Source organism: Archocentrus centrarchus, chromosome 8, assembly GCF_007364275.1.
Source record: "Archocentrus centrarchus isolate MPI-CPG fArcCen1 chromosome 8, fArcCen1, whole genome shotgun sequence".
Lineage (NCBI taxonomy): Eukaryota > Metazoa > Chordata > Actinopteri > Cichliformes > Cichlidae > Archocentrus > Archocentrus centrarchus.
In genome coordinates this window covers 9,587,243-9,609,926 of record NC_044353.1, presented here as the reverse complement: position 1 = coordinate 9,609,926, position 22,684 = coordinate 9,587,243, and the positions used below count along the sequence as shown (strand labels likewise).

The window sequence follows — 22,684 nt, the reverse complement described above, 5'->3', positions numbered from 1 at the left end:
ATGGTTACTGTTGTTTAAGTGAAGAAATGGTTTGTTAAATACCTACAGATGGGTACTTAAACTCTTTTCTGGTGAGCTTATGGTCTCAATCAAGTCTCACTGACTACAGCATGACGTTCATCCATAATTTGCTTCACCATTTCTCCCAGCTGGAAGTCAAATATGCATTAGGTCATGGCTACATTGTGGCTGCCAAATCTCTACCACATGAACATGCAGTTTCAGTCAGTTTTCCAAACAGATCCACCCTTCAAACAGCCAAAATGTTCAGCTCAACCAGCTTAACAATGGATGACATTATAGAGGCTACATCCATCTTTTGTATACAGTCTATGGTATGAGCCATGATACCATGTTTGTCTGCCTCTCAGCTTCATTCCTCCTCTATAATGGGAACCATTATAAACCACAAACCTTCAATGTATAAACAGGCTCTGCTGGTGAAGAGAGCTCTTAAGATGATTCCTTTCACCTCTAAGCCGGAGAAGCTGAGGGATAAATTAATTCTAATGAAGGCAGGTCGACCTCCCGAGCTGATGAGGTTTATTATTACCCTCCTGCTTCTGCGGTTGCTGCTGCTGATGACTGTGGTGACACAGATGAGGATAAAATGACATGCACATTAATATAGCTGCACAGGAGAGCCAGGCACCTTTTCCATGGCCATCACAAACAGCATAAACTATGTTTTAAAACAGTAATGGAGCTTAATTCAATCAAATTTTTAATTTTTGATCAGCGTTCTTTTTCCAAAGGGCCATTTCTTGGTGAGGCTGGATTGATAATTGCTGCTTTCCATTCATTTTTACAGGCAGCTTCAATTTAAATCAAGATAACACATTAAAAATGGACCTGGCGTGACAGGCACACCTCCCTGCTTAAATTATTTCTATCAACAACTGTTTAAATCATTTCAGTCAGCCTCTTTCAGGCAATTCAATTGACACACTCTCTGGAAAGACTCCACTCAGCAAATCTGAATCATTTAAATTGTTGGGGGTCGGAGCTGTATGCCAATCAGACCCAGCAGGGTTGTGAATAATTTGTGTGCAAGTCAATCTCTTTATATTAAATAAAGAATCAGTGTGTTCATTTAACTAGATTTCTCTCCAAGTAAGATGAAGCGCTTCCCTCGCGGCTCATGTTTGAAGACCAAACTGTGAGAGTTCAAACAATGACTTTTAAAGCTTTGTGTGCTGCTTGTTTGAAACTTTAACTTCTGACTATTTTACTTTAAACATAATTAAACCCGTGTAACCTCGCGGGGAACTCGAAATGACACAAAAGCAAATGCTAAGCATGTTTCCTTTCATTTCAAAGCTCTCTACAACTTAATGAGAAAATGTCTTTCTGGGCTGGGCTCCCTGCATAGCATGAGAGCAGTTTATGACAATGTCCTTTAACTGTTATTCAAACCACCAGCGATACACTGTTTGGTCTGGAGAAGACAGAGAGTCAGAGGTCGGCTGTGTCTTTGCCGCAGTGCCTACAAAACCAGCTCCTTTTGCAAGAATTGAGCACGGCTTAAAATCCAGCCTCCATAACTGACAGGCTGACTGCAGTGAGATCAACTCTGATGCTGCTTCAGATCTCAATCTCTTATCATAGCATTCACTCCTCCCTGTTACATGATTAACAGCTAGCAACACATTGAGGTTTCAGGTATATATCACTGGTTTTGAGTCATACTGACAGCTACTGTGTAACATAATGATAGTGACTGTCACACAGGTAAAATGTGGATTATTGCAATTTTTTTAATTTTATTTTTGAGAGCACAAACTGTTCAGATTGTCCCTTGAAATTTCAAGACTTCATAGCACGAATACTGTATTCATATATTCAAGCTGAGTTGGTTTGTTCCATTACATCATGGAATGATAGGTAACACTAAAAGCCTGCGGTAGGGTGGAAAAATTCAAACTAATCCAACCTCACGAGCATTTGGGTTCTTCAGAGTTTTATATTGCAAAATAATTGATGCATTACGATGTTGTTATGACTGCCATGGAAATTCTGAACAGAGATAAATCACTTTGCACTTTGAATAAAAATGCTTCTTTTCAGTACTACACGTCCCATTAGGAGAGAAGCATTTATGATCCTAAAAACGTAGACAAATATTCACACTCAGCATCTGTGGGGGATGCTGAGTGTCTAACGATACGTTCCGTTTACCTCAGAAATCGGACGTTGGAGCTGGGAGTGACACCACTCCGGAGTTGAGCCTGTTCTGGTGGTAACGTTGGAAAAGCAAGGAAAAACAGGATTTCTTTTGCTCCTTAGGATGGTAGAGCCATTTATGCATCACTAGCAATACAGTGCAATGCTTGTTTTATTGCAGTTGAAAACACCGCTGCAAGTTGGGAGTCCGAGTTGAGGGTGAGTCCCAGTTGAAAATTCTGACCAGGAACCTGGACATCCTGATTTCCGACTTCAAACACAGCGCATCATAAGCCAATTAACACTGATCTGGGTCGAAGATGAGGAGCTCAGACACTGAGTGGTCATATTTGCACCCTAACCTCCAAGCTGCTCTTCCAGCTGGGTAACTCTGAACCGCAGGAAGCCATTTCTGCTTGGCAGGGCAGACTGTATCTAAGGCTGAGCACAGAGGAAACGCACACACGCACACACAGCAGAAAACACACAGGACTTGCAACAGAACTATTCACAGCCCCACCTAACAAGAGTGGAGAGCAGCACCGGCCACACACAGGCGACTACTTAGCTGTGGGTTTAACAGTGTACCGCTAGAATAATTGAAAACAAACCAAGTCTGAAACTTGGTACCACTTCTCGGCTCCTGGCTGGATATGTGTCTCATTTTAGTTCACACGCACCCAGGAAGGAGAGCTCAACTACTAGGAATGCAGTAACAAATCAGTCAAGCATCGAGCTTACTGACTGATTATGGCCCATCCGCAAATAAGCACGTCTCCAGAAAATGTCGCTCTAGATTCTGTTTAAAACACCATACAAATCATTCACTCTCTTCACCTGTTTTTGTGTCTGTAGCTTCAAATTCAGGTCAGAATACTGCCTTTTCCTGGGGGGGTGGGGGTATTATTACCACTGACCAATATAGCAGGTTCAGCTCCACATGTTTGATTCAAAATTGGAGTAATTTTAGAGTTAAAGATAGCAGAAGCGGCTGAAGTGAGTAAACAAAAAAATAAATAAAAGTACAGACTGCAGCTGCTGGTTTGGCATTCAAGAGCGCAGATCCGTTCCAGTTCATGTTGATTCAGACATAAGCTTCCTGATCCACGAAGACAGGAAAGAAGAGCAGGCTCAGATTTTGTGGGTCTGTACACACAAAAGAATCATGTAAAATGGAAGTTGCATAAGTATGTCTGACCATTTGCTGTAAAGTAACAGAGTAAGAGAGCTGGAGCACTGCAATTTTAGGTGAAGCCGTGACTTTGTTCATCTATTTGCTGTTATGCACTGAATAAAGGCACCATTATTGATCAACACTTTGGTGTATATTTTTTTTAAATAGTTACTCGGATTTCAGTTTGTAACACGTCCAATAATCATTTAAGAACATTTCTAGAGATCTGATGCCCTACATCTTCGCTCCACTCTCTATGCTAGTTAAGACTTTTAAGACAATATTTGTTAGAAAATGATGATGGTGACATATAAAATGTGGAAAATGAGAAATCAGATTTTTCTGAATTTAATACCAGCGAGACAATTCACAAAAGGTGGTACAGGAGAAGGTTTACCACTGTGCTGCATCACCGCTTCTTTTAAAAACGCAGGAACTGAGGAGGTTCCAGTTGCCGTCATTTTGAAACACAAATGTTTATACAGTTTGGATTTCACCTGCTCAACAGCTTGGGGCCTTTTTCTTATTATTTTTCATTTCATAATGCCTCAAATTACGGGAATGTGATAGGTTTGGACTGCAGGCAGCTGGTGTAGAACCTGGAATCTTTTGCTTGTTGTTGTACATAGCTCCACAACCTTTTCAGAAATGGGATTGTATATACACCGGTGACACGGTGATGCGGTGGTTAGCATTGCTGCCTCACAGCAAGAGCGTCCTGGGTTTGAATCTGCCGGCTGGTCTTTCTGTGTGGGATCTCTGCAGGTGCTCCGGCTTCCTCTCACAGTGCAAATGCATGCATGTTAGGTTAACTGGTGGGTGATTCTCAGTTGGCCTTAAGTGTGAACGGTCTCTATGTGTTTGTTCTAGGCAGGCAAACAGTCCAGGGTTAGCCCTGCCTGTCACCTGTGACAGCTGGGTTAGGCTCTAGCCCCTGAACTGGATGAACTGAAGAAAATAATCAGATGGATGGGGTTGTAGATCCACTTCTCTGACTATATGTCTGTGTAGATTCTCAGTTATCCAGGTCATAGTAGTCTCTGGAGCTTGAAAAAGGCGACTGGACTTCTTTTTGTTTCTTGAAGACGTTTCACCTCTCATCCGAAAGGCTTCTTCAGTTCTCAACCAAATGGTGGAGAGACACAGGTATTAAACCCCTGTGGGCGTAGTCCCCTGGAGGTGGTTATGACCCTCTATTGATCATGTGCTTGAACACATGTGTCATGATCAATAGAGGGTCATAACCACCTCCAGGGGACTACGCCCACAGGGGTTTAATACCTGTGTCTCTCCACCATTTGGTTGAGAACTGAAGAAGCCTTTCGGATGAGAGGTGAAACGTCTTCAAGAAACAAAAAGAAGTCCAGTCGCCTTTTTCAAGCTCCAGAGACTTCTCTGACTAAACATTTACATTTTTTTTTTTCCGGTGATGACAATTAAGTTCAGTCTTCCAGGGTGTCATCACCAGTCAAATTTTGTAAATGGCCTCATTTAACTGTTTACATAGCACTTTTTGTCACATAGAATCAAAGCGATTTCTCACTTTGTATCCACTGACTGTCACTGTTCCTCGCCACACTGTTGCAAAGAACTCAGCCTCACCTCACAGGCTGCACAACAAGCGTTTCTTTCTTCCTTCCACTCACAAAGAGACACATTCATGAAGAGAGAGAGAGAGGGAGCGAGAGAGGGAGGGAGATTCACACTTGCACTGTGTTTCCTAAGAGATAAATGATCAACAAACTGAGAGTGAGAGTGTGCCTGAGTCAGAGCCATGGGAAGTCAGCGATAAATGTTAGGATGTGCGTACTTTAACTCTGATTGTGTGCGTGTGGAGGATGCTACCTTTCATTACAAATACAAAATAATTTGGCTCCAACTACAATCCACGCAGACTCTCAGCGGTGGCAATGACGAAACCAGCACAAGAGGGTTGTCGTCAGAGAGGAATAGCGGGGGTTCCCTCGTCCTCTCTTTTCTTTTGGCTCTGGCTCTACTTTGCTAAATGGTAACCGGGAACAGATGCTTAAAAACAGTTAGAAAAAGCCCACGGGCTCCTTGATTTGCAGCAGAACAGGATGGAGCTTACAGACTCCTTGGCTGTGAGGAGGAACGTGCATGGACTGGTAAACTGGTTGTGACCCTGGATGACTCTCAGCCAGCCACCGGAGCTACAGAAAGCTGACTGAGGAGAACATTAAACAGCGAGGTGAGGCGAACCTCCCCCACAAAAATCAAAGGCAGAACGATGATTCTGAATGACTCTTTAAAGTTTTAAAGGAATGTGATTTACACTCGTTCTTCCAGCTGCACATCTCCCAGAGTCAGTGAGGCCCTTTCAGCCCCTTACAAAGCTCCTCTGTGGGAGGGACAGTGATATCAAACTGCATACCACAGCTTTGCTCCATACTGCACCTCCTACAGAGGTACAATATGTAAGAGCTATGACAGGACAAAAGACAAGATAAGGCAAGAAGTAGACTGTGAGTCATGGGGAAATAGAATTACTGGAATTTCCCCTTCATTTTGTAATGCTAAGGAAAGTATCTGACCACATGTTTTCTTACCAGTAAAACTGAAATCCTTGACAACTTTGATTGCTGCAAAAAGCCTACCTTGGCTGATAACAGAACAAACAACTCTTAAGAGCTTTTCACCTCAGCACAGAGGCCACAGTGCTGATTACTGCCCCTCCATTTTTCTCTGTCATATCTAAGCATATACACTCATATGCAGCATATACTACTGCAGCAACATATACTTCTCAAATGAGATGCTAGATATCTATAGTTAACTGGAAAAAGTAACATAATTTACATATAAGGATTGATTTTAACAATGTTAAACAAAATCAAAAAAGCACAAGAGTCCAAAACAGGGCTCCAAGATCAAAACAAGAAATGACAGCACAGAGCTGGGCAAACAGTTCAAAAAAAAAAAGTTCAGCTTCACCATGCAGGGAACATATAGGTCAGGAGGCTGCCCAGACCAAGGGGCCAGACTCAGGGGTGAAGGCCCATCGTAGAGGCGAAACAGTTCAGGAAGCTGGCAGCGGGACCACCCTCAGTCGCAGGCTCACGACACACAGATGGAGCAAAACGCTGTAGCTCGGGCTCTGAATGCTCAGGTGAGGACAACGACTCTGATGCGGGCACTGCTGACGACGGCACTGCGGCAGACTGGGGTGGCGGTGAAGACTCTGGTGGTGCAGGTGAGGATGACAGTGGCAGCGGAGGCTCTGACGGCTGATGAGACGGAGGCGAGGTGGCAGGCGCTGAAGACGCTAATGACATTGGTAGTGCAGACTCTGAAGGGCCTGGCGTGGATGAAGATTCTGATGGTAGTTCTCGTGGCTTTGATGAGGGCGCTGCTGCAGGTGCTGGTGAAGCTGCAGATGCTGAAGGTTGATGAAGTGTAGCAGGTGCTGCAGATGCAACCAGCAGTTTGCACCTTGTTGTAAAGTCTGTATTTTGATTCTTATAGATTGTAGATCTTATTAATGATAGGCCTGCCACTTTTAAAGTTTTTTTTTGACTTGGTTTAAAGTTCTTGCTACCCCCTAAAAGTTAATTTGTTTTGTTATTTTTTCCCCCGGGATAATGATGGCCTCCATTGCTTGCATCGACATCTCTTTTGGCCTCATGATTATTACACTGAAAATCTATAAAATGCAAATCCAACACTTTTTATGAACTCTGGGTTGTTTATCTCTTTAATATGTCATGAAATAATAAGGGAATAAGCTTTGCCTGGCCATGAAACAGGTTATTAGTCAATTTTCCAATGAATTTTGAGCCTCTGGTAACAGTTGACTGTATAAAAATGGCTATTATTCATAAACTGTTGTTAATCCCTTTGAATTAAAGGTGAAAATCTTCGATCACAGTTTTGATTGTTTGATCTAAAATCCACTGTGTCGGTGTCCAGAAGCAAAGCTACAAATACCGTCACCATCCAAATACTTGTGGACCAATCAGCCCAATAGCTTGCTAACATATGTTAATTAGCATAAGTGCTGATGGATCAAAATGTTAAGGAAAGTTAGTTTTTTGACACTTTTAGGAGCCCTGCTTCTACTGCTACAAAACAATTGCCAGTGGTTGCATTTTAGAAATGGTTTAACTTGGCTTTAGCTCAGAGAGAGTTAGTTAGGGTATTTTAAAGTCAGATATTAGTAGTACTCAATAAGGTAGAACACTTTGGTTACAATTTTAGATGAATATAAACATGAAGAAAAAACAAAGGAACTTCACATGCTGCTGCAATTTTTCTCTAACTGGAAATAAAGGTAAGTGTTGAGCAGGAACACTGCAGTAAACATTCAGCTCCTTCCATCAAATGAATCCTGATGCTGACACCATCACATACCAGCATCAAAGATAAAGTCAACATGCTTTTTAAAGCTTTATGTCCTACACACCTCACCAGCTGTGCTGAGTATTAACAAGGTGTGACGAAATTTTCCCTGGGGTGCCGCAGACTCATGACATGCCTTATCAGCAGCTCACCAGTCCCAAGATCCTGTCATGTCCTTTGCACGCCCAAGTTTACTCAAAGATGCAGTCCAGACTAAGATGGGTAAACATGCCTTACTTTGTGCACAAATATGGGAGCCGTTTTCAGCTTTCAGCAGGAAGATATTGATGCATTTCCAGTACTGAAAGGTGTTCTTGGCTGATGACACTGCCTGGCTGTGACAGCTGGTTGCAGGTATGGCAGACTTTGGTTGTTAAAAGGCTATACAAATTCAAACAAGAAAACAATAAAATAAAGCTTAAAATATAACCTGATAATGCAAAATCAGCGGAGGCTGTGTAAATGTCGCAGATAACTACTTGTAAGCCAATCTAGCACTGACGGAGATTCACTAAAATTTGTCCAAATGACCAAAAGATGCAAAGCCAAAGACCGAATGCTACATTCCACACAAGCTTTTTACACAGGACAATATATATGGAGCATGATCAGAAACATTTGCATTTGTAACAAATTTGAAGTATATATATTTTTTTACACAAAAACTTTCCATGGCTGCAATTACATATTTTGTGCTTTTGTGCTGTGTTACATGCAGTGACTTTCTCCCAAACTCGGGGCAGCTGTGGCTCAGATGGCAGAGCGGGTCATCTACCAATCAGAAAGCTGCTGGATCAATCACCAAAGTATCCCTGGGCAATATACTTAGCCCTGATGCATCCGTCGGAGTGTGAGTAATAAAAAGATAAAAAGTGCTTAGGCATGTGAGTGTGATTGGGTCAATAAGACTTGTAGTAGAAAGCACTTTGAGCACTCAAATTCAGTAGAAAGGTGCTATAGAAGAACTATCCCTTTATGCCTTATATGTCAATTATACAAAATTCATAGAAAAAGGCATGCATCACAAGCTAGTTAATATATATAACTTTGGGCGTGTGAGGCTCCTTGATATCACTATCTCACAATCGCACGATGATGAAACAACAGAATAAATTATTGCCTTGGGAAATGCAGGTCAGCAAGTAGAAGGGATTTATTTGCGATGACTCACCAACAGCACTACTCATAAATTGGTTATCACCCCAATAACACTTCAAATAAAGAGGTATATCTATTTCAGAAGTAAAAACACATTTTTAATAATGCATGATAAATCTGCTTTAATGTCTCATTGCAGAGCAGTTCAAAGTTCTCTTCAAGGAGTATCAGGATGCACCGCGCCTGCAGGCATGCCTTCAGGAGAAGACATGCTGAGAGCAAATCAAACACCAAATTGCCATACTTGTATTCTCTTTGTCCACAGGCAGTGCATTAGACACAGGACAATGTTGCAAAGTGCAGATTGCCACATTACTTTTGGTGGCATGAAAACTGCTGTGCAAAACAAATTTTGAAACCTGGAGCTAACCTCTGAAGAGCGCTGACTGTGGCGATGCTGTCTGTGGAATTATCAAAACCAATCAGGACGTTATCAGTGAGGTTAGACTCGCTAGCTTGAAAATAAACAAGTTTTTATTTAAGCACATGAACTAGCAGTGACTTCACCATATATCAAGGAGTTCATAATATATTATTCATCAAATCGTGTGTTTAATCATGAGTCATGTATTACTTATGCCTCAGTTAAGCATGCAGATCATTGATATTAAAATATTACTGATGTGCTTGTAGAGCTTAAAATATGGCCCGGATGTGATCTGTTTTACATGGTTCGGTATTCTCATTTATGGCATTATGAAAATCATTTGCACATCTGTGAATATGCAAGCGTGCACATGTATAAGAGTGCGTATGTAAATATTGTCATCAAACAGTGAGAGGAGACATCGTGCAGCTGCAGTCAAGCCTGCCTGAAGGATGCATGCATCGCTGTAGTGTCTCGTGGGCGAGTCTGTGCAGTCACAAGAAATTGGCGGGAGTGTTGCGGCCCGATCCGTACCAGAAACCGGACATATTTGGAAATATTGTATGTTTAGCCAGATATGCCAGTTAGCATAAAGTGTGGATTTAATTCAGAGTTTCTTTTATAAGAGATAAAAGAGCGCTCAGCAACAGAAGAAATCCACTTTAAGAGAGCGATGAAACAAGACCTCTTTGCAGAAACAAGCAGAAATGTAACGCGTACATTTATTTATGATGTTGATTTCAATGTGAACATAATATACAGAAATTTTAATCCAACACAGCAAGAAAACGATTCCTTTTAATCTCTACTGACACGAATAATCATTCCTGTTATGCTTTTTTTTCCAAGTCCACCTGAAGGATTTATGTGTAGGTGTCGTGTCTCGGGTCACAAGTAATTAGTAAGCATACGGATGTCTGAAGACTCAAAAAATATTTATGCCCAAAACACTGACTTTAAGTAATTTGATTACATGTAAATTTTCAATGTAATTTTGTTATGTAAAATGCTAAATTTAATGGAATAAGGTCATATGAAATTTACTTGATTGGCATCCATCTGTCTCTGTCTCCATAGATATGAAAAAGTAAATAAAATATCGTCAACCTCTTAAAATAATGGCCTATGTCATTTTATTTTTGCCTAAATCATCATATTTTCAATAATTAATTCAGTTTTTTGTCTTTTCTGAAAATCCTGAAAAAAAAAAGAAAAAAAAAAAAAGACTTGGGCCATTATTTTAAGAGGGTAACAATATATTACCATAACGAGAATGTTGTTGTGTGGTGGACATGCTTTCTTTCTTGTTCAGTCTCACTCAGTTTTTCCTCATGGAGAAACTGAACGCTAATTGGTGTGACAGCCTGCTCGAGTCTTACCTTTCCAGGAGCTTTGGTCTTGTTGTTGTTGTTGTGGGAGGCCAGAATGACGTCTTCGTGGACGCAATCCAGAAGCCACAAGAGAAATTCCAGGGCATCGTGCTGGGAATTACCACGAAACTGTGATCCATACTTGGACACTATAGCCTGCAGGAAAGAAAAGCAGACACGGTTTAAGTCTCACTTTTTTTTTTTTTGCTGCAGCTGACAGTTACAAACATGTTACGTTATGACCGAGCGACTTCAGAGAGAAACCTTCATTAAAATATCTATTCTATCCACATACTCCCACATTCTTTTTGGTTGTTATTTGGATTTCATAATTTGACAGCCTGTTAGATTTAAAGCCGTGTCAGAAGAACCCAAAAAAAGGGCCTTGTTAAGATATCCTTTCTACAGAAGTTTCTCCCACATTATGTGAATCTCTTGCACTGCTTGTTTACCGGTTTTAATAGCCCCAGCATTGCTCGCTGGTATAGCCGAGACTCCTGAATGGGCAGATGTACCCTGGGCTTCTCCACAGAACGCTGATCAGAGAAATCCTGAAATTGCAAATTTGCACTAACACACTTCACGCTTCCCTCGTCTCTGCCCAGCCCACGCTTTGACTTCAGAATCTGCAAAATCTCTCTTTGTGCAATACTTCCAAAAAAAAAAAAAATGCTTGCTAATAAAATTTTAGGCAATCTAAAAGCATCACCTTCTCACCTTGTTGCCTCATTTGACTAAAATTTCAAGATTTTGCTCTCAAATAAAAGGTGTAAATAACATTTTACTCAAATGCAGGTTGAAGAGTGCACCAACTCAAGTACAGTTTAATGTGAATCGCACACGGCTCAATTAGACAAAGAATTTACTTCATGAACTGTAGCCGGCGGCCCGAAGAAGCAGAGGCTGTGATGAGAGATTATTGCTGAGGGAACAAAAGACTGATACAAATATGCCTCTTATGGCTATTACACCCCAACGTGATGCAGGGTGTCTGACTAAGCTAGAGGATTGTGAGTTGAGAGCTACTACTTCAGTTCTTTAATAAACGGATAGACACACTGAATTAAAACACAGCTAAACCAGCACTGAAGTGTCCTTGAGCAAAGCAAGTAAATGAATCTCGCCTCAGCCCACAATATAAAAGGTGCAGTTGTGCTGGGCAGCTGTCCAGCCTGACTGTGTGCAGCTGTCTGAATGCAGGATAGATGTAGAGCTTTTGCTGCCTCTTCAAAGTAATTACTGAAATGTGGACAGGAGCAAAAAGTGAACATAAAAATTCATAAACATAAAAAAAATGCTGGCACAGACTTGGCTGAGCAATAAAGTTCTCTAATCTTGTCTTCTGATCTTGTCATGAAAGTGAAGCTCCCCTTGCCTCGTACATCTCAAGGAAGCTGAAAGAGCGATGAGGTTTGTCACTGCAATAGCTACAAGATGAGCCAGTCAGAAAAGACGCCACAGTTAATGAATACAGAGCTACAACTTTTAGCTCAAACAACTGGAAATCCATCTCTGTTGGCCAACACTTCCAGTACATTAACCCTGTGAGGACACTTTCGCCAATTTTTAGTTCACCTTATGTAAAAATTCTCAGACAATATTAGCTCTACAATACACAATCAAGCCATATATCTTTTTTTCGTGACAGCCTATAATATCACTCCATCCGTCTATTTGCTGCCTCTTATCTGAATCTGGGTCACAGGAGTCTGCCCCGGGCCTCCTCCCAGTAGGGCATGGCCAGAACGCCTCACCTAGGAGCCATCCAGGAGACATCGTAGTCTATCTCCAACAGCCTATGCTATCAGAATGTTATTGACATTTTTTAGCTTTTAAAATTGTTTTCCCAAGTCATCAGCTCATGTAAGTGTTCATTCACAGGACCACCTCCCATACACTTCTTTTTGAATTTTCAGAAATGATGTAGGCATAAGCTACTTCCAAACTGGCCTCATTTTGTAGACTTCGAAGCTACAGTGTAACTGATATCACTGTGTCGTTGGTGTTCCTGCAACATCATACTGAAGCCATTCCCAGTCCGCAACTAACCAATCACAGTGGTGTTGGACTTTGTTTAGGTTTAGGCAAAAACATCAACATGTTTAGGAAAGGATCCTGATTTCCATTAAAGCAGACCTTTCACGCTGCTAATTGTGTTCTTTAAAGTAGGAAACCCTGACGGCAAACTTTTCCCAAGTGCGGTCATTTTCCCAGCGCTGCAAAGCTATAACCTCACAAAAATGTGATTTGCAGGTCCCAATGATGTCCCGGAGCAACGTTTCTGATGATGCTGCAGGAACAGCCAACATAATATCAGACTGTGCATCTATATTTTATTAAGGTAGGACTACTAACCAGTGTACGGTTAGATCAGGAACATAGGCTATGCCACATTGTCAGTGATGTCTTAGGCCCTACAGCGTGCAAATGCTAAATGCTAGCGACAGTGAGAAACATGTTTGTTACATGTTTACAGCATCTTCCCTCTTGGCACACCTGTTAGTATGGAAAGTCTCAGATATGAACCAACATTTAAAATAATCCCTCTGCAGTCTGAAGCATGGCCCTTACATATCTCAACACCCCTTTGTGTCCACCTGCCCAGCCCAGGATCGCAGCATCAGACCGTGCATGGCGGATCTTTCTGAATGAGACTGATAGGAAGAAATTCGGTCTGCTACAGCAGCCTTTTAAAACTGGGGAATAAGCCTGAAGCATTCTTGTTTTGAAGAAATGCTTTGACATTATGAACCATGACCTGCACTAACCTAAAGCTTTAGTGCAGCTAGTCATTACAGCAAAGTAATAACAGTAATTACCATCAGCCCTCTGAAGGTGGCAATTGTGTCAGTGATATAATTAAGGCTGTGGAAAAGGCCATGCGTTTTTTTTGTTTTGTTTGTTTTTTTTTTAATTGCTGTCTGTGATATAATAATAGCCGGCCACTGGCAATGCGTGTAATCATCTAACTAAAGGCAAAAGAAGAAAAAAATCATCATTTAGCCAGCGTTAAATATTTATGCCATTTACTCATCGTGAGTTAACGATTTACTTATTTATTTTTTTAGTTCAGCCTCATATTTCAGCCATTTCCATTTAGCTATTCAAACATTCAACCAACAGTTCCAGCTGTCTGTCTGCTCATTCTTCTTACTGCCTCCTCTCATTTCCTTTATGGCTTTCATGCACACTCAGTTGTAACAGAGTCCAATTTTTGAAATGTTTGGATCTATACCTTTTTGATTAAATTAAAAGAATACTTTAAAAATCTCTCCACACATCCTCTGCCAGCTGCATAAGTAAGCAAACCCAGGATATTATAACCATTACTATCACTACAATCTAATGTGCATCTATTTGTAAGCCTGCAGCATAGATAATTGTGTAAAATGAACATGGAGATGGTAATTACTGACACATACCTGTGAGAAAGAGCCACTGTCATCACAGCATATGTTCCCTAAACTGGCCCATCAATACACGCTGCAAGGACGATGACATTCCTGTCCAGTCACCGTGCCTGCTCACCCTGACTCCCAACTCCCTTCTTTCTCAGGCCTTTCATGTTACAGAAACCAGTAAACTGGCTGTTGAGTACTTGTTTGAGTTTCGGGCTCCGTCCCTATCTAGGCTCCTCTGTGCAAACACACCGCCCTGTTGGGGGGACGAGGGGGATACACTGTCCAGATCAAAACAACGCATCTGCTTGCAGGCTGAAGAATGTCAGCACCTCAGCCACAATGTCAGAGACACGTCTGCGAGAGCCAGAATCTCTGAACGCACTTGCCAGTGTTGGCATTATCACAAAGCAACCCAGAGGTACTTAATCTTTTTTGCGAATGCTTATAAACGCCTCCTTCCTACTTTTACCTGTATTGTCCTACGAGCCAGGTGGTGCTGGAATGTAGCAGAGAGCTTGATTTTCACCAGAGCAGGACTCTGCAGCCTGCTGACCTGTGAGGAGACCTCTCATGAGTCACTAACTTTGAAGATCTGCTGATCAAACGAGGATGATTCGACATTTATAGTGTAACTATACATGAACTGCGTTATTATTTAAAATGTAAAGTGCAGCACTGTACATCCTACCTAGGGTGATTTTCAAAAAGAGAACTCTTTCAACACCTGCCCTTTTATCTCTTCTTATAAAAATTCATGTGATATGAAGGTGAGTACTATGGGTAGTCCTTTAATCTGACTGCTTTTGCTGAACCTTTCCAGTGCTCTTCTTACAGAACACGCAACTTTCAGGGACCAGCACAGAAAGATAATCAACTTACAAAACCAACAGATTAATAGAGCTATTAAAACAAAGCTCGGTCCTTTGTGGAGAATTGTTTATTAGTGGTTTGCGCTGTCTGGAGTTTCTGCAACTGGGAGCTAATTTAGCCTCTCAGAAACAAGCCTCAGAGCTGTCTGATCATTTTATAATGCCTCCCTTCAGGCAGCTGTGGTATTACTCAACAGGCAATTTCAGAAAGCCTCGGCTACACGAACTCAGGACCTCCTACAGTTGCAAACCACAGCCAAGAAGCACAGTGTGTGTGTGTGTGTGTGTGTGTGTGTGTGTGTGTGTGTGTGTGTGTGTGTGTGTGTGTGTATGCTTTATAAAAGGAAGCATCTCATCATATATGAAGATGAGTGTTTAGTTTTTTTAATCTGGGCAAGATGTTTCTGTGCTGTTCTCTTATTGTTTTAGTAATAAAATGTGATTGAGTCTCCTGAGATGAGAAGAATATGGAAGTGTGAAACTGAGAAATTATTGGCAGCATGAATTATGTTTGACAGGGGGCTTTTTCAGAGAGCACAACAGATGAGACAAGAGTCAAGAGGAAAATAGTCTGTGTGACTATCAACGCTGCATTGATGTGCTGCGGAAAACTGATAAGGCTCGCAGGCTGTCAGGTAAACCTTCTCCTCTGTAACCACACTGAAGTGTGACAAAAATCATGCACGTGTCTGTGCTGCAGGGGTCAAGATATTCCAGCAGTCATCCTCACAGAGTAATTAGCATTTCCAAGAATAGATCCACCGTGAGTTTCTTTGTTCGTCGCTCCATATTATCTACTTCTTGCATTGAGCTAAGGCTCAGAGAAATCCAGAGCAAAGAAAAGCTGCAGGCAGATAAAGTACAGTTGCATTTCCCCTCCTATCTTCAGCGTGGGTAGAGTTGGAAAGCCTGAGGGTCTCCTGATAGCGCTCACGGTCCCTGATCCTCAAGGAAGAAAGACTCTTAAGTGTAAAATAAATCATCTCTTTCCGGTGCCCACACACTTTGCATCAGAACTGTTTTTCACCTCCTGTAAATAAATACTGTAATTTATAGCTGACCAAGTCAGGTGAATGATTGACTTTCAGTCACTGCACTCCCACTGCTCATAAAATGATGCCAACAGAGTGAGCCTTTAGTTATATTTTATAAAGTTTTTGTTGACAGCATCTATCAAGTCTTCAGGTGCGAAAACCCAGCGCAACATGTGAATCAGGCACCTGCTCACCTTGTGCCCTCAGCCTGCCGTAACACTGAGCAGCAGTGTCATTATCACCTGTCAGGGAAGCCCTGGAGTCTCAGGGTTAAAGTGCTGCACCCTTGTTGCTGACCATGGGAGAGGAATAGGTGCTATGCTATTATATAAAATGATAATTATCTGAACGGGACACCAAAGCCACTGATAGTGGTGTTTAAGGCATACTGTGTGAATAACATGTGATTATGTGCGACTAAACAGAATACCTGTACTTACCAAGGAGCCAATAATGCAATAGCAGATAAGTGTCTGCAATACTGCCTTTTTTTTTAATGTTGCTCCCAGTACCTTTCATTTTGTGCCTATCTGTGTGCCTTTCACATTACAGAGCCGAAAAAGCACCTGCGGGCTAAATTTGTGGTGAACTGTAGGACTCGGGGTACCTTGAAATCCACAGACAGCTGAGGGATGTACTCCAGAGTCCAGAGAGCCCTGACGAGTGATGCCAAGTGCTCTGTGACTTCTCCCCTAACAAGCCGCGTCTCGTCGCTTTTCACCACCCCGTTTATTCTGGTTTGACTCATGTCCATCTTGTATCGCTCCAGTCCCAGGTACTCCGCGAGCAGGTCGGTATTGCTCAAACACTGGACCACGGCGTTCATGAAACAGGTGTTCCCGTGGTTTTTCAACCCCAAAACACCTGGGATTTTGTCTCCGTATTGGTAAAGTAGTTTTTCTCTGCCGGTGCACAGAGAAGACGACGTGCTCGAAGTGTTTTTCACCACCCGATCCCGAACTACTTGTACATCCTCTTTGATTATTCCTGAGCTGGCGCTGAGGGTGCAAGGTGCGCCATTCCGAAACCCCCCATCATCATCCTCCGCGTCCTGCGCGTCAACGTCTCCAAAGTGGGCGAAAGTGCCCAAAGTTTTGATAATTCTGTTCATAAAACTCCCCACGGACTTCAACGATTTCTTTCGGAAAAGCTTCCCAGATTTCGGCTTCTTCTCTTTACGCTTCTCCTCCTTCGAAGTCAGCATTTCCTCCTTGGCCCTGCTCTGTTTCTCCATGACAGTACCTCTAGTCCCGTGCCGATCTATTCTGAGACTGACAATTGTACAAATTCCGATGCCAGTGTGTCACTCCTCTGCCAGTGTCCCTTGTCCGGATAGCGGAGTAGAAAGCGCACGGGGGTGCCACCATCGCGGAGGAGCCAGGAGACACAACAGCACACTGTTATTCCACCCCGCTCTGACTGAAAACCTCCCTCGTCCATCCCAACACTTACTGAAGACGTTCATTATGACTCCGACACCGCTGTCACAAGCAGCATCTCGTCATAGCCAGGACAATACGAGCCGCTGCGCCGTCCAGTTGCGGCGCTGCGCGCTCCCTTCGCATTGCACCCAACTTCGCCTGGAAAAGGCTTACGATTGTGTAGCCGCCCCCTCCCACTTTCCCACAAACGGGTGACCTAAGAGAGCTTGATTCATAGTCATACAGGTCTGTCATTCAAAGTTATGAATAAAAATGAAATATTATAAACATAATGCACTTAAAACATTAAAATTAATTTGGCAGAAAATCACCCCAATGACATCATAAGATTGTTAATGATATTGTTACATTATTAAAGTTATTTTTTTTTTTTTACCAAGTAACTGCTGGGAGCAGTCGGAGTTGCTACCATTAAGGTTTTTAGTCATTTAGTTTTTATTGAACTGTACTGTACTGTATGTCGCTCAAAAGCATATAAATACAAAAAAAGAAGTCTCCAACAACCCCAAAACTTTCATGTCTGTAATCTGCAGGTGATACTGTAACAGTTGGCGTCACAGCGCAACCCCACCATAGTCTTAAGCCAGAGTAGTAGTAGTAGTAGTAGTAGTAGTAGTAGTAGTAGTAGGAGCTCCAGGAAAAAGACTTTATCATTTAAAGGGTGCATACAGTTAACATTAAACAGGAAAACACCAGACCGTTTGGAATAATGTGGCCAGGACAGACAAGTCAAAGATAAAAGACAGACATGTTTGGTACATAATGAAGGCAATTTTTCAGTGGAACAACCTCATAACAGCTGTGAAACATGAGGGTGGAAATGTTATGGTTTGGGGTTGTCTCAAGCGCTGGGAAGCTTGTAGACAAGTGAATTATGTATCCTGTCTGAGGATGCTTGAAGATAATGAGGTACCATCTGTCTGAAAGATTAAGTTGAACCATAAGTGGATCTTTGCAGCAAGGAATGGCTCACGAAATAGAAATGGAAGGTCATGGAATAGCCTATTTGAATCCTATTGAAAATGAATTTTGCAAAAATGGTCACAATTTTCATGACATGATTTTCATGTCAGAGAATGTTGGACAATTATGAAGAAGAAACTTGCAAAAGCGAGCATTGCTAGTTTCTGATACCCACACAGAATTTTTATATTTGATCATTTTGTTGAATAAATCATTTTCATCTGTGTTTATCTGTGCATTTATTTATTTTTAAATGACTGTGCTTCAGGGTGCAACATGGTGGTGTGGTGGTTAGCACTGCTGCCTTACAGCAAGAAGGTCGTGGGTTCAGTCCACCACCTGGCTGTTTGCATGTTCTCCCCGTGTCTGCGTGGGTGCTCTCCGGGTACTCCTCCTTCCTCCCACAGTCCAGAGACATGCAGTTAGTGGGGTTGGGTTAACTGGTGATTCCAAATTGCCCATAGGTGTGAATGTCTCTCTGTGACAGACTGGCGACCTGCTCTCACCCTATGGCAGCTGGGATAAGCTCCAGCATGCCTCAACATCTGTAATACCATGAACTGCTTTTTTGTGAAGATGATATTAGCTACCTGGGTAATACTGTCAGAGCTCCATGCAGCAAACTCTTTCCCTTGAGGCCAGTGCCAGCAAATTAAACTCTTGTTTATTGGCCTTTCACAGAGATATGACTGCTTATGAAACTGCTATTCTAATGTCCTCATTTCTACCAGTTCTGAGGGAAAAAAAAAGGGGTGCATATCTTGAGTGAACGTGTGCGTGAGTGACCCCAAAAGCCTCCAGCAGAGATTCATTGGCTAAGCCCTGGAAGCTTTTATCACAGGTTACGGTGTTCTGGATTATTACTATCATTACTGGGCCGTGAAGCATGGGAGAGCTTATCTCATTTGCTCACCACATAGATATGTTTAATCACACCAAGCTGCCATTTATAATAACACTAAAAACTGCAGATTTATTGCGGCAGCGTGCAAAAGCATTATGACCGAATCTCCTCCTGCCTCCTAATGCAACCTGATGAGTGAGACTGAGCCAAGTATTCTCTGGGAGCCTCCTACTCTTCTTCCCTTCAGAGTGGCGCTGATGATGATATGAAGTACCTGCTGTTGTTGTTTGTAGGAAGCAATGATCTCACCAGGAGGCTCAATTTCGAGAGAGAGAGAGAAAACTCATGAAATCCTCCAAGCTGAGAGCCAGAAAGAGCTGTCAGTGCACACAACAGAAGGGCCTGCAGTCTGAATGCTACATACTGAATTTGAAGGCCTGTACCTAACCAAGCAAAGCCAAAGGCCTACTTTCCCAGCAGCATCTGACTCCAAGAGGAAGTGGGAAATAACAGTCCTGTCTCTTACGCATCACTTACCAAACACGTCACCTTTTCACGTGAACCCACAGAGGCAATGCAAACTATAATCAAGCAAATCTAACTTCCATGAAACAGGTCTCATATTTAAATCATGTCAACAGGGAACAGCAAGTCATTCGTGTTTCAACAATGTGTATGTGCTTTAAAAAAAAAAAAAAAGTTTCTTAGCCACAGTAAATCCAAAACAGATAGACCTGCTCAGGATGTATATTTTTTTCCACAGCCAATGAAGGCAGAAGCAAAACTGCCAAAAGTCTTGGATGAGAATATATGATTCATTCAAAATCCAATTTTTTTTACTTCTAAAATAATGATTATAGGGCACCTCTGAGCTGCTGCCATCAATCATATAATGCTGAGCTGTCTGAGGCAAAGCAATAATCACCTCTGTTTGGCACGATCTTTCAATTATTTGATGTTATTTTTAGAGCGATTCTCAGGTACTTTTTAACATTTCTCCAATAACTAAAAAAAACCTTTAACTTTTCTTCCCTCATTAAGAAAAGTGAAGATGCACCTTCTTAAATATGCTTTCCAGCAAGTGGATGTTTTCCTGCATGGATGCTTTATTGTCTTCACTGTGAGGAGGATCTCCTATAAAGCGCAACCCTTTAAACATTAATGTGGCGCCAACTCAAAGTTCTGATAATAAGAATAAAAGACACAGCCGAGCGTTTTCCTGTCAGAGTGCCGCAGCATATATAATCAGTTCTGCTGCGTCTTGGCCCAATAGTTAACTAATGTTATGCCTATAAATGAAGACAGAGGCAATTTGCCTCTGTGCCGCTTTTCACTGCAAAGAAGGAAATGTCATCCCTAAAGATGAAGTAGGCAACAGAGCCCATCTGGTTGCCTGAGTCATATATGCCGTCTGCTGTGGGAACAAACACTCCCTTAACTGATAGAACAATGCACTACCACTGTCACACTGCCCTCTTAGGGCTGCCCTGGCACAAGAAAATAATAGTTTCTGAACATTAACTTCATAAGATGTAATAGAGCACGAACAAAGTTTTGAGGTTTCATTTGATTTATGGCGTGGAACCCCTCTGTGGGTCTTTCACTAATAATGGGAGGTACAGTGGGGCAGTGCTGATCACCAACTGAGTCCTCACAAAACACCCACACAGACGGAGCGAGGAAAGAGCCTGCTCCATGTATTTTTTACAGGACTGACTAAATGCGATGTTTGGCAAAAGTTTCTGAACGTTTAACAAGGTGATCACAGTCATCAGAATTGAATCATTTAAAGAATTTCTTTACATGAATTAGTTTCAGCAACAAGAAAGCAGAAGGGGTTGAGTGGGCGAGTTCTGGCTTCTACCGGGTCCCAGATTATGCAGGCCCCATCTGAGCTGGCAATAACACATTCCTTGTCAATGCCTTAAATCTTAATGCATTTGGCAGAGGCCTTATGCTTTCTCGTGGACTCCAGGAGCCTGTGAGTCCTGGGCAGGATCTCCCACACACGCACCTGGACGGAGAATAGACAGCCATTGACTTAACAGCGCACATAAGGCAACTGACACATCACTCCCTCCAGAGACTGGTGCCCAGGCTGCTGAGCTATTTCTATTCATGCCCTATTTCATCCACCAGCAGTCCTATTTTCACTGTATCAGAACTGTTATCAGCAAGAATTCAGCAAAGAACCAAACTAGCTCGCATTCAGCACTACGCCAGACATGCATTTTTATTCCTTTTGCTCAGGACTGTGCTCGCGTCATGAATATTATAACTGTATTTTTATTAAAGTCCCCTGCTGTTTTTATTTTTTATTTATCTTTCCTCCCCATCCTCATTATTCTCTTGCTAGTTCAGGTGGTGGCATCAGCTGTCAATCCCAAGCTGTTTGCTGTGAGAACAGACAGCATCCTCTGTCCTCCCCAGAAGCACACAAATTTCTCACCATTCCCGCCTGAAATTTTTTTAATATATATGTGTGCGTGCATGCGTGTGTGTGTGTGTGTGTGTGTGTGAATAGAGCGAGAACATTTGTTTTGATGAAGCTGTTATAACTGTTGACATCTAAAGAAAGAGGGTCATACAGGATGGGAAGAATCTGCTAACTGAATGGAAAAGTAAAAGCGAAATTACTGAGATTTATTTCAACGAAATCTGCTCGTTAATGATGCTTCTGTCTGTCAAAAAGTGCAGAGCAGCAGGCAACTGTGCTGCGCCGTTTACTGCAGTAAAGAGCTTATAATTGCCTGCAGTGCCTCTGCAACAACCATGTAAAGACAACAACTTTTTGGAAAATTATTTAGGCAAATTCTATTTTTTAAAAGAAAAACTAAAGCCTAATTTTTCATTCATTCTCATACAGCACTCAGTGTTCAAACGAATTGTGCTGTGGCTCCCTCTACTGATGGTTTTTGAATGTGTCTCGCCACAATTTCTATTTCAAAGTAGGAAAAAAAAAAAGTCAAAACAACATATGAATATTTAGCAGATGATGGTGTTACTGATGACAACAGCAGCAGGACCGCATGAGCATCTGTTACAAAGGACTGCCCGTATAGTGACCCGTGGTTGAGCTCTGAAGTCAGTCTGTGGCTGAGTCAGTGTATCTACACGCAGCCACCTGCTACTCTGACCGCGCACCTGCGTCCGCAAAATGCAGTCTGCTGCGTTCCACGCGAGTCGTGTTGCAGCGCTCATATCGGCAGCACAGCCGTGTCGTGTTTGACCTCACAGGTACAACTGGGAATCTGCTCCACAAAAATAGCCACTGTTGCACTTTTAGGCTGATGGTTTTATTTTAGAACCACCAGAAGCAAGATGACGTGGTAGGAAAGGACAGCCAATGAACAGCTAGTAAAGCTGATTAGTCAGTTGTTTCAGTTTGGTTGATGATGTCACAGGTATATGTGGATTATAAAAACAAACAAACAAACAACAACAAACCCCATAATTGTTGTCACCTGTAACATCGTGAAAACTCCAGTTCTTTGGATTTTTTCCAACCACTAAGGTATCTCTCTCATGCATTTGCTTCTTGAC

The 22,684-nt window shown here is 42.1% G+C and overlaps 1 protein-coding gene across 1 annotated transcript in view; it reads right to left on the bottom strand.

Annotated features, from left to right (window-relative positions):
• The window catches only part of LOC115784311 (ubiquitin carboxyl-terminal hydrolase 43), a 77,839-nt gene extending 60,393 nt beyond the window's left edge, over positions 1-17,446 (bottom strand). Inside the window, 2 exon segments of the mRNA XM_075074393.1 lie at positions 10,598-10,744; positions 16,500-17,446. Of these exon segments, the coding sequence (XP_074930494.1) occupies positions 10,598-10,744; positions 16,500-17,126 (774 nt within the window). The 5' untranslated portion in view covers positions 17,127-17,446.
• Between the last annotated feature and the right edge of the window lie 5,238 nt (positions 17,447-22,684).